General features: G+C 39.0%; 1 protein-coding gene across 1 annotated transcript in view; it reads left to right on the plus strand.

The window, feature by feature from the left end:
• Positions 1–13,418, plus strand: part of rigi (RNA sensor RIG-I) — a 44,041-nt gene that overhangs the window by 651 nt on the left and 29,972 nt on the right. The window contains exons 2-4 of the mRNA XM_090183318.1: positions 8,399–8,530; positions 8,642–8,823; positions 13,352–13,418. The exon at positions 13,352–13,418 is cut by the window's right edge and continues 84 nt beyond it. Of these exons, the coding sequence (XP_090039444.1) occupies positions 8,399–8,530; positions 8,642–8,823; positions 13,352–13,418 (381 nt within the window). The remainder of the gene's footprint in view (positions 1–8,398; positions 8,531–8,641; positions 8,824–13,351) is intronic.

The following is a 13,418-nucleotide window of genomic DNA, read 5'->3' on the forward strand; positions in this document are numbered from 1 at the left end:
AGTCTAGACGATTGTTTTACATTTGTTATCCTGTTGTTTTAGCTACTAACGATTGTTTTACCTTTGTTATCCTGTTGTTTTAGCTACTAACGGTAGTCTAGACGATTGTTTTACATTTGTTATCCTGTTGTTTTAGCTACTAACGATTGTTTTACCTTTGTTATCCTGTTTCATATCGACAGACACGGTCAGCTTTTGATTACATGATTTGGTTCTTATTTCGAATGCAATTCTACAAAACAATGATTTTGTTTTCATTTGTGTCTCACGGCCTGTAACGCTGACAAATGGTTTGCATGTAGAGAAATGACTGCCACCGTTGTGCCAGACCCCCCCCTGCCAGACCCCCCCAGCCAGAACACTTCCCCTTCGCGTGAACGCGCACGCACTCAGTTATTCGTCATTGCGACATACGTGGACGCGCACGCACTCAATTCTTCACTGCTGCAACTAGCTTGCTAGTTGAGATATCTGTTCTTTTAGGCTGCGTTTCATTTTATTTTTTTATGTCGGTTTTATCGCGGGGGAGGCACTAGTAATGTCTGAGGTTTTCGGTTTGGCTATTTGTTTCAGGTGTAGTAGTCTATAAATAAATCTCTTTGCCAAAATTCGTCATCTCTCCCATGTCTTATTCGACTAGTAGTTGTTCTGAAATGTTTATTGCTAGCCTACATTGGACTCCCTCCTCAATGTTTTAATATAACACACATACATCAATTATTAATTTCGGTTGCCTGTCCTGATGTGACGTGTGTTCTATGGAAAGTATTTGACTCTGATAAAGATGATACACAAATATTATCACAGAAAGTTTAGTTTGTTAACAAACATTAAATAGGAAATCTTTGCATAATAAGTTATAAAATGACAAATCACTTTCTTGGAACAGAGTCCTCTTTTTTTTTGGGGGGGGGGGGGGGGGGGGTGGCAGCATAACCTTTCAAGTTTAGACAGACAGACAGACACACATACATGACACACACATACATTACACACACTATACATTACACACATATGGTGCACACGTCTATTCTGTATTCTGTATGTCGTTCTTCTTTCTTAGTTAGACAACAGCACATATACATATTTTCTCTCCCCAAGCCACATGTATTGTATTGTCTTGGAAAACGGGTGTAAATACAAACGTATCATTACATTCTTTATCATCTACGATGTTAATTATATACAGCATGTTGTTCATAGCAGTGCAGCCATATCACCTTGTAGGCAGAAGAGTGACTGTGTGTCTGTATGTGTGTGCGGTGGTTGTTGTCGGATCTTGGACAAGCCACTGTGATGGAAAATAAATCACTTCATTCTGTTCTTTATTGTATATCATGATATCTATGAGGCAAGACAATGTTATGTTATGATTTAAAAAGACAAAACTAAATATTGTTGTGTCATTCTACTCAATGTAGAAATAAGGACCGGAGGGGAGAATTAATGCACCTTTTAGCAAATCACATTTATTTTAAAGTTATCAATTTGTATATGCAGTATATATACAGTATGTAATCAATTTGTACAGTATATGCAGTATATATACAGTATGTCATCAATTTGTACAGTATATGCAGTATATATACAGTATGTCATCAATTTGTACAGTATATGCAGTATATATACAGTATGTCATCAATTTGTACAGTATATGTAGTATATATACAGTATATCATCAATTTGTACAGTATATGCAGTATATATACAGTATATAATAATTTTGTACAGTATGCAGTATATATACAGTATATAATCAATTTGTACAGTATATGCAGTATATATACAGTATATAATCAATTTGTACAGTATATGCAGTATATATACAGTATGTAATCAATTTGTACAGTATATGCAGTATATATACAGTATATAATCAATTTGTACAGTATATGCAGTATATATACAGTATATCATCAATTTGTACAGTATATGCAGTATATATACAGTATATCATCAATTTGTACAGTATATGCAGTATATATACAGTATATCATCAATTTGTACAGTATATGCAGTATATATACAGTATATCATCAATTTGTACAGTATATGCAGTATATATACAGTATGTAATCAATTTGTACAGTATATGCAGTATATATACAGTATGTAATCAATTTGTACAGTATATGCAGTATATATACAGTATGTAATCAATTTGTACAGTATATGCAGTATATATACAGTATGTAATCAATTTGTACAGTATATGCAGTATATATACAGTATGTAATCAATTTGTACAGTATATGCAGTATATATACAGTATGTAATCAATTTGTACAGTATATGCAGTATATATACAGTATATCATCAATTTGTACAGTATATGCAGTATATATACAGTATGTAATCAATTTGTACAGTATATGCAGTATATATACAGTATGTAATCAATTTGTACAGTATATGCAGTATATATACAGTATGTAATCAATTTGTACAGTATATGCAGTATATATACAGTATGTAATCAATTTGTACAGTATATGCAGTATATATACAGTGTGTAATCAATTTGTACAGTATATGCAGTATATATACAGTATGTAATCAATTTGTACAGTATATGCAGTATATGCCGAAACCATAAATGCATGTTATGGTAGATGTTGTATTACATGATGGAATCTACCATATTCTAAAATGTAACATATGCAATATGATAAAGTAGAAAACTGTTACCTAACCTGTTCACTGTGACAGTAAAAACACAAATAAAACAGATGTTTTTATTATAAATATAGAGCAACAGGTCCTAGTACAAAAGTACATCAGTATCAAAGTGATTTTTGCATAGGGGGGGTTATATAATCATCAGCATTTACAACCAACCAAGGGACTTTGCATTTCTGATTCCTGCAGCTCAACTCATTCTACCAATTAGGCAACAGTACACAGGGAAGTCCTGGTGATTGGCCACTGAATCTTCAAAGAGAAAGAACAACAGTACAACACTCTATCCAGGCCGAGAGGTATTAAGGAGCTGGTCGTTTTCTGGCCCTGTAGGCTAGAATTAGAATCCTGAACATCATGTGAGCTGCAATAGGGAGCTAATCAGTGGAGGGGAATCTGAGAATGCAGGCAGTCCAGCAGGGTGGGAGTTGAAGTAGTCAAATCTGGAGCTGACAAGGATCTGGAATGTAAATGACATGTGATCACCCTGGATGATGTAACAATGAGAATGGCCAGGCATTCCTTATTAGGGCTGGAATGTAAATGTCATGTGATCACCTGGGATGATGTAACAATGAGAATGGCCAGGCATTCCTTATTAGGGCTGGAATGTAAATGTCATGTGATCACCTGGGATGATGTAACAATGAGAATGACCAGGCATTCCTTATTATGGCTGGAATGTAAATGACATGTGATCACCTGGGATGATGTAACAATGAGAATGGCCAGGCATTCCTTATTAGGGCTGGAATGTAAATGTCATGTGATCACCTGGGATGATGTAACAATGAGAATGGCCAGGCATTCCTTATTAGGGCTGGAATGTAAATGTCATGTGATCACCTGGGATGATGTAACAATGAGAATGACCAGGCATTCCTTATTAGGGCTGGAATGTAAATGACATGTGATCACCTGGGATGATGTAACAATGAGAATGGCCAGGCATTCCTTATTAGGGCTGGAATGTAAATGTCATGTGATCACCTGGGATGATGTAACAATGAGAATGACCAGGCATTCCTTATTAGGGCTGGAATGTAAATGTCATGTGATCACCTGGGATGATGTAACAATGAGAATGACCAGGCATTCTTTATTATGGCTGGAATGTAAATGACATGTGATCACCTGGGATGATGTAACAATGAGAATGGCCAGGCATTCCTTATTAGGGCTCTGGAATGTAAATGTCATGTGATCACCTGGGATGATGTAACAATGAGAATGACCAGGCATTCCTTATTAGGGCTGGAATGTAAATGTCATGTGATCACCCGGGATGATGTAACAATGAGAATGACCAGGCATTCCTTATTATGGCTGGAATGTAAATGACATGTGATCACCCAGGATGATGTAACAATGAGAATGGCCAGGCATTCCTTATTAGGGCTGGAATGTAAATGACATGTGATCACCCAGGATGATGTAACAATGAGAATGGCCAGGCATTCCTTATTAGGGCTGGAATGTAAATGACATGTGATCACCCAGGATGATGTAACAATGAGAATGGCCAGGCATTCCTTATTAGGGCTGGAATGTAAACGTCATGTGATCACCTGGGATGATGTAACAATGAGAATGGCCAGGCATTCCTTATTAGGGCTGGAATGTAAATGACATGTGATCACCTGGGATGATGTAACAATGAGAATGACCAGGCATTCCTTATTAGGGCTGGAATGTAAATGTCATGTGATCACCTGGGATGATGTAACAATGAGAATGGCCAGGCATTCCTTATTAGGGCTGGAATGTAAATGTCATGTGATCACCTGGGATGATGTAACAATGAGAATGACCAGGCATTCCTTATTATGGCTGGAATGTAAATGACATGTGATCACCTGGGATGATGTAACAATGAGAATGGCCAGGCATTCCTTATTAGGGCTCTGGAATGTAAATGTCATGTGATCACCTGGGATGATGTAACAATGAGAATGACCAGGCATTCCTTATTAGGGCTGGAATGTAAATGTCATGTGATCACCTGGGATGATGTAACAATGAGAATGACCAGGCATTCCTTATTATGGCTGGAATGTAAATGACAGGTGATCACCCAGGATGATGTAACCATGAGAATGGCCAGGCATTCCTTATTAGGGCTGGAATGTAAATGACATGTGATCACCCAGGATGATGTAACAATGAGAATGGCCAGGCATTCCTTATTAGGGCTGGAATGTAAATGTCATGTGATCACCTGGGATGATGTAACAATGAGAATGGCCAGGCATTCCTTATTAGGGCTGGAATGTAAATGACATGTGATCACCTGGGATGATGTAACAATGAGAATGACCAGGCATTCCTTATTAGGGCTGAAATGTAAATGTCATGTGATCACCTGGGATGATGTAACAATGAGAATGGCCAGGCATTCCTTATTAGGGCTGGAATGTAAATGTCATGTGATCACCTGGGATGATGTAACAATGAGAATGGCCAGGCATTCCTTATTAGGGCTGGAATGTAAATGTCATGTGATCACCTGGGATGATGTAACAATGAGAATGGCCAGGCATTCCTTATTAGGGCTCTGGAATGTAAATGACATGTGATCACCTGGGATGATGTAACAATGAGAATGACCAGGCATTCCTTATTAGGGCTCTGGAATGTAAATGTCATGTGATCACCTGGGATGATGTAACAATGAGAATGGCCAGGCATTCCTTATTAGGGCTGGAATGTAATTGTCATGTGATCACCTGGGATGATGTAACAATGAGAATGGGCAGGTATTCCCTCGGATGAAGAAGCATCTCCGTGTTGCTGATTATGTGCTGTCACTCATTCTATAATTATTATCATTATTGTGTTTTGTGGCTGAGGGGTGGGTGGGGGGAGGTTGATGGGGATTGTGGAGGTGCTGCGGGTGTCCTATTGAGGGTTGATGGGGATGGTGGAGGTGCTGGAGGTGTCCTATTGAGGGTTGATGGGGATGGTGGAGGTGCTGGGGGTGTCCTATGGAGGGGGAAGGTATGGTGGAGGTGCTGGGGGTGTCCTATGGAGGGGGAAGGGATGGTGGAGGTGCTGGGGGTGTCCTATTGAGGGGGAAGTGATGGTGGAGGTGCTGGGGGTGTCCTATGGAGGGGGAAGGGATGGTGGAGGTGCTGGGGGTGTCCTATTGAGGGGGAAGGGATGGTGGAGGTGCTGGGGGTGTCCTATGGAGGGGGAAGGGATGGTGGAGGTGCTGGGGGTGTCCTATTGAGGGATGGTGGAGGTGCTGGGGATGTCCTATGGAGGGGGAAGGGATGGTTGAGGTGCTGGGGGTGTCCTATGGAGGGATGGTGGGGGGGGGGGGTGGAGGTGCTGGGGGTGTCCTATTGAGGGGGAAGGGATGGTAGAGGTGCTGGGGGTGTCCTATTGAGGGTGAAGAGATGGTGGAGGTGCTGGTGGTGTCCTATTGAGGGGGAAGGGATGGTGGAGGTGCTGGGGGTGTCCTATTGAGGGTGAAGGGATGGTGGAGGTGCTGGTGGTGTCCTATTGAGGGGGAAGGGATGGTGGAGGTGCTGGGGATGTCCTATGGAGGGGGAAGGGATGGTTGAGGTGCTGGGGGTGTCCTATGGAGGGATGGTGGGGGGGGGGGGTGGAGGTGCTGGGGGTGTCCTATTGAGGGGGAAGGGATGGTAGAGGTGCTGGGGGTGTCCTATTGAGGGTGAAGAGATGGTGGAGGTGCTGGTGGTGTCCTATTGAGGGGGAAGGGATGGTGGAGGTGCTGGGGGTGTCCTATTGAGGGTGAAGGGATGGTGGAGGTGCTGGTGGTGTCCTATTGAGGGGGAAGGGATGGTGGAGGTGCTGGGGGTGTCCTATTGAGGGTTGATGGGGATGGTGGAGGTGCTGGGGGTGTCCTATTGAGGGGGAAGGGATGGTGGAGGTGCTGGGGGTGTCCTATTGAGGGTTGATGGGGATGGTGGAGGTGCTGGGGGTGTCCTATTGAGGGTTGATGGGGATGGTGGAGTTGCTGCTGGGGGTGTCCTATGGAGGGGGGAGGGATGGTGGAGGTGCTGGGGGTGTCCTATGGAGGGGGAAGGGATGGTGGAGGTGCTGGGGGTGTCCTATTGAGGGATGGTGGAGGTGCTGGGGGTGCCCTATTGAGGGATGGTGGAGGTGCTGGGGGTGTCCTATGGAGGGGGAAGGGATGGTGGAGGTGCTGGGGGTGTCCTATGGAGGGGGAAGGGATGGTGGAGGTGCTGGGGGTGTCCTATGGAGGGGGAATGGATGGTGGAGGTGCTGGGGGTGTCCTATTGAGGGTGAAGGGATGGTGGAGGTGCTGGGGGTGTCCTATTGAGGGATGGTGGAGGTGCTGGGGGTGTCCTATTGAGGGATGGTGGAGGTGCTGGGGGTGCCCTATTGAGGGATGGTGGAGGTGCTGGGGGTGTCCTATGGAGGGATGGTGGAGTTGCTGGGGGTGTCCTATTGAGGGATGGTGGAGGTGCTGGGGGTGTCCTATGGAGGGTTGATGGTGCAGGGGGTGTCCTATGGAGGGATGGTGGAGGTGCTGGGGGTGTCCTATTGAGGGATGGTGGAGGTGCTGGGGTTGTCCTATGGAGGGCGAAGGGACCTATTGGGGAGGGGATTCTTCATGGAGGCACATTCAGTCATAGTTTTGTTTATTCTACTATTATACATGTATTTATTTTTCTTATTGTTTTCTATCATTATACCAGTTTACTGTGATTATGGATATGCACTCATGTCGACCTATATATTTGAACTTTTTATTTTCGTCCCAGAGGACATATATTTTGGTTTATTATTGTTGTTATTATTTTATTATTACTACTGTACCTACATTCTTAAAAAACTAAGACAGAAAAAGTTTACAAAATATGTAGGAAAAGCCATAAGAGGGAAAAGCAGGATGGGATGGGGGGACTGAGGGACGGGTAGAGAGGACAGTAGAGGGCTCTGAATAACCACTTCCTGTTGTGGCTAGAGTCTAATACTTCCTGTGGCACACATCAGAGGGTATGATTGGTCACCAAAAATGATTATGACATGTGCCAGGCCTTGCAGTCCTAAAATAGAAGGGGGGTGGGGAGAATTGTCAGGCAAGAAAATAGCCTTGCCGAAATCCCCCCCCCCCCTCTAATTTCCTTAACTTTGTGGCTAGAGTCAAATACTTTCTATAGAACAAACTTCACATCAGGATAGGCAACCAAAATGAATAATTATTAGACTAATACACTTGAAACAAATAGCCAAACCGAAGACTGCAGACATTACTAGCGCCTCCCCCGCGATCTACTCGACATAAAAAAAATAAAATTAAACGCAGCCTAACATGAACAGAAATCCCAAACTAGCAAGCTAGTTGCAGCAGTGGAGAATTGAGTGCGCGGGGGGGGGGGGGGGGATTCTGGCAGGGGGGAGGGGGGATTCTGGGAGGGGGAGGTGGATTCTGGCAGGGGGAGGGGGATTCTGGCAGGGGGGAGGAGCTTTTCGGCACAACACCGTCACTTCCATCTTTACACCACTAGAAAGTGTCAATGTACAGCAATTCTAGCTTTTCTGCCCTTATTCCGCCTTACAGTCTCTCCTCTCCCTCTCATTTCACATGTAGGATACATTGTAGTCATTTAGCAGACACAGGGGCTTACAGCAGCAATTAGGGTTACCTGCCTTGCTCAAGTGAGCTCTTAGTCGCTAGGCAACCTCTTCTTCTCCTGAAATGAACCTTTGGTGTTCCGCGTTCCAGAGGTTGCAGAGAGGATCCTATCAGAGGAGAGTAAGTCTGTGACGGCAGCAGCCCAGGTGTTTCTAGACCAGGTGTGTCTCCTGGAGGAACTGGGATGGTACCAGGCCCTGCTAGATGCCCTGGAAGCAGAAGGTGTGTGTGTGTGTGTGTCTGTCTGTCTGTCTGTCTGTCTGTCTGTCTCCTGGACGAACTGGGATGGTACCAGGCCCTGCTTGATATTGTTGCTAATGTTGTTGTCTCTAGACTATAAGGGTCTGTGTGAGGCCCTGAAGGTGTGGGACTTTCAGACCCTGGAGAGCACCAAGCTACACAGAGTGCTTCTGGACCGGATAGAACCCCGCTTCACCAAAATGATCAAACCCAGAGACCTGCTGCTACACCTGGGAGATTGTCTCAGAAAGAGAGAGTGTGAAGAGATACAGGCGGTGAGTTATCTAGTCATAATATACTGGTTATATAGTCATAATATACTGGTTATATAGTTAAAATATACTAGTTATATAGTCATAATATACTGGTTATATAGTCATAATATACTAGTTATATAGTCATAATATACTGGTTATATAGTCATAATATACTAGTTATATAGTCATAATATACTAGTTATATAGTATTAATATACTAGTTATATAGTCATAATATACTAGTTATATAGTCATAATATACTAGTTATATAGTCATAATATACTAGTTATATAGTCATAATATACTAGTTATATAGTATTCATGTACTAGTTATCTAGTCATAATATACTAGTTATATAGTCATAATATACTAGTTATATAGTCATAATATACTAGTTATATAGTCATAATATACTGGTTATATAGTCATAATATACTAGTTATATAGTATTCATGTACTAGTTATCTAGTCATAATATACTAGTTATATAGTCATAATATACTAGTTATATAGTCATAATATACTAGTTATATAGTCATAATATACTGGTTATATAGTCATAATATACTAGTTATATAGTCATAATATACTAGTTATATAGTATTAATATACTAGTTATATAGTCATAATATACTAGTTATATAGTCATAATATACTAGTTATATAGTCATAATATACTAGTTATATAGTCATAATATACTAGTTATATAGTATTAATATACTAGTTATATAGTCATAATATACTAGTTATATAGTCATAATATACTAGTTATATAGTATTAATATACTAGTTATATAGTATTAATATACTAGTTATATAGTCATAATATACTAGTTCTATAGTCATAATATACTAGTTATATAGTCATAATATACTAGTTATATAGTCAAAATATACTAGTTATATAGTCAAAATATACTAGTTATATAGTCATAATATACTAGTTATATAGTCATAATATACTAGTTATATAGTATTAATATACTAGTTATATAGTATTAATATACTAGTTATATAGTATTAATATACTAGTTATATAGTATTAATATACTAGTTATATAGTCATAATATACTAGTTATATAGTCATAATATACTAGTTATATAGTCAAAATATACTAGTTATATAGTCAAAATATACTAGTTATATAGTCAAAATATACTAGTTATATAGTCAAAATATACTAGTTATATAGTCATAATATACTAGTTATATAGTATTAATATACTAGTTATATAGTATTAATATACACGTTATATAGTATTACTATACCAGTTATATAGTATTAATATACTAGTTATATAGTATTAATATACTAGTTATATAGTCATAATATACTAGCTATATAGTATTAATATACTAGTTATATAGTATTACTATACTAGTTATATAGTATTAATATACTAGTTATATAGTCATAATATACTAGTTATATAGTATTCATATACTAGTTATATAGTATTCATATACTAGTTATATAGTATTAATATACTAGTTATATAGTCATAATATACTAGTTATATAGTCAAAATATACTAGTTATATAGTCATAATATACTAGTTATATAGTCATAATATACTAGTTATATAGTCATAATATACTAGTTATATAGTATTAATATACTAGTTATATAGTATTAATATACTAGTTATATAGTATTAATATGCTAGTTATATAGTATTACTATACTAGTTATATAGTATTAATATACTAGTTATATGGTATTAATATACTAGTTATGTAGTATTAATATACTAGTTATATAGTATTAATATACTAGTTATATAGTCATAATATACTAGTTATATAGTATTAATATACTAGTTATATAGTGTTACTATATTAGTTATATAGTATTAATATACTAGTTATATAGTATTAATATACTAGTTATATAGTCATAATATACTAGTTATATAGTATGCATATACTAGTTATATAGTATTCATATACTAGTTATATAGTATTAATATACTAGTTATATAGTCATAATATACTAGTTATATAGTCATAATATACTAGTTATATAGTATTAATATACTAGTTATATAGTCATAATATACTGGTTATATAGTCATAATATACTAGTTATATAGTCATAATATACTAGTTATATAGTATTAATATACTAGTTATATAGTCATAATATACTAGTTAAATAGTCATAATATACTAGTTATATAGTCATAATATACTAGTTATGTAGTATTCATATAGTCATAGTATACTAGTTGTATAGTATTAATGTAGTCATAATATACTAGTTATATAGTCATAATATACTAGTTATATAGTATTCATATAGTCATAGTATACTAGTTGTATAGTATTAATGTAGTCATATTGCTAGTAATGTCTGCTCTAACCCTCTTATCTGTAATTTTGTAGTAGTAGTAGAGGGTTAGAGCATTCCTTAGCTGTAATATTGTAGTAGTAGTAGAGGGTTAGAGCATTCCTTAGCTGTAATATAGTAGTAGTAGTAGTAGTAGTAGAGGGTTAGAGCATTCCTTAGCTGTAATATTGTAGTAGTAGTAGTAGTAGAGGGTTAGAGCATTCCTTAGCTGTAATATAGTAGTAGTAGTAGAGGGTTAGAGCATTCCTTAGCTGTAATATTGTAGTAGTAGTAGAGGGTTAGAGCATTCCTTAGCTGTAATATAGTAGTAGTAGTAGAGGGTTAGAGCATTCCTTAGCTGTAATATAGTAGTAGTAGTAGTAGTAGAGGGTTAGAGCATTCCTTAGCTGTAATATTGTAGTAGTAGTAGTAGTAGAGGGTTAGAGCATTCCTTAGCTGTAATATAGTAGTAGTAGAGGGTTAGAGCATTCCTTAGCTGTAATATTGTAGTAGTAGTAGAGGGTTAGAGCATTCCTTAGCTGTAATATAGTAGTAGTAGTAGAGGGTTAGAGCATTCCTTAGCTGCAATATTGTAGTAGTAGTAGTAGAGGGTTAGAGCATTCCCTAGCTGTAATATTGTAGTAGTAGTAGAGGGTTAGAGCATTCCTTAGTTGTAATATAGTAGTAGTAGTAGTAGAGGGTTAGAGCATTCCTTAGCTGTAATATTGTAGTAGTAGTAGTAGTAGAGGGTTAGAGCATTCCTTAGCTGTAAAATAGTAGTAGTAGTAGTAGAGGGTTAGAGCATTCCTTAGCTGTAAAATAGTAGTAGTAGTAGAGGGTTAGAGCATTCCTTAGCTGTAAAATAGTAGTAGTAGTAGAGGGTTAGAGCATTCCTTAGCTGTAATATTGATGGACAACCTGAAGGGACCTATAGCAGCAGAGAGGCTGACTGACTGTTATATTGTTGTGTTGTAGATAGAGAACCTGAAGGGACCAATAGCAGCAGCAGAGAGGCTGACTGACTGTTATATTGTTGTGTTGTAGATAGAGAACCTGAAGGGACCAATAGCAGCAGCAGAGAGGCTTACTGACTGTTATATTGTTGTGTTGTAGATAGAGAACCTGAAGGGACCAATAGCAGCAGCAGAGAGGCTGACTGACTGTTATATTGTTGTGTTGTAGATAGAGAACCTGAAGGGACCAATAGCAGCAGCAGAGAGGCTGACTGACTGTTATATTGTTGTGTTGTAGATAGAGAACCTGAAGGGACCAATAGCAGCAGCAGAGAGGCTGACTGACTGTTATATTGTTGTGTTGTAGATAGAGAACCTGAAGGGACCAATAGCAGCAGCAGAGAGGCTGACTGACTGTTATATTGTTGTGTTGTAGATAGAGAACCTGAAGGGACCAATAGCAGCAGCAGAGAGGCTGACTGACTGTTATATTGTTGTGTTGTAGATAGAGAACCTGAAGGGACCAATAGCAGCAGCAGAGAGGCTTACTGACTGTTATATTGTTGTGTTGTAGATAGAGAACCTGAAGGGACCAATAGCAGCAGCAGAGAGGCTGACTGACTGTTATATTGTTGTGTTGTAGATAGAGAACCTGAAGGGACCAATAGCAGCAGCAGAGAGGCTGACTGACTGTTATATTGTTGTGTTGTAGATAGAGAACCTGAAGGGACCAATAGCAGCAGCAGAGAGGCTTACTGACTGTTATATTGTTGTGTTGTAGATAGAGAACCTGAAGGGACCAATAGCAGCAGAGAGGCTGACTGACTGTTATATTGTTGTGTTGTAGATCGAGAACCTGAAGGGACCAATAGCAGCAGAGAGGCTGACTGACTGTTATATTGTTGTGTTGTAGATAGAGAACCTGAAGGGTCCAATAGCAGCAGCAGAGAGGCTGACTGACTGTTATATTGTTGTGTTCTAGATAGAGAACCTGAAGGGACCAATAGCAGCAGCAGAGAGGCTGACTGACTGTTATATTGTTGTGTTGTAGATAGAGAACCTGAAGGGACCAATAGCAGCAGCAGAGAGGCTGACTGACTGTTATATTGTTGTGTTGTAGATAGAGAACCTGAAGGGACCAATAGCAGCGGCAGAGAGGCTGACTGACTGTTATATTGTTGTGTTGTAGATAGAGAACCTGAAGGGACCAATAGCAGCAGCAGAGAGGCTGACTGACTGTTATATTGTTGTGTTGTAGATAGAGAACCTGAAGGGACCAATAGCAGCAGCAGAGAGGCTGACTGACTGTCTGAAGAGAAGTGATA

The sequence above is a fragment of the Oncorhynchus mykiss genome, chromosome 9, assembly GCF_057628025.1.
Source record: "Oncorhynchus mykiss isolate SJ-2025 chromosome 9, ASM5762802v1, whole genome shotgun sequence".
Classification (NCBI taxonomy): domain Eukaryota; kingdom Metazoa; phylum Chordata; class Actinopteri; order Salmoniformes; family Salmonidae; genus Oncorhynchus; species Oncorhynchus mykiss.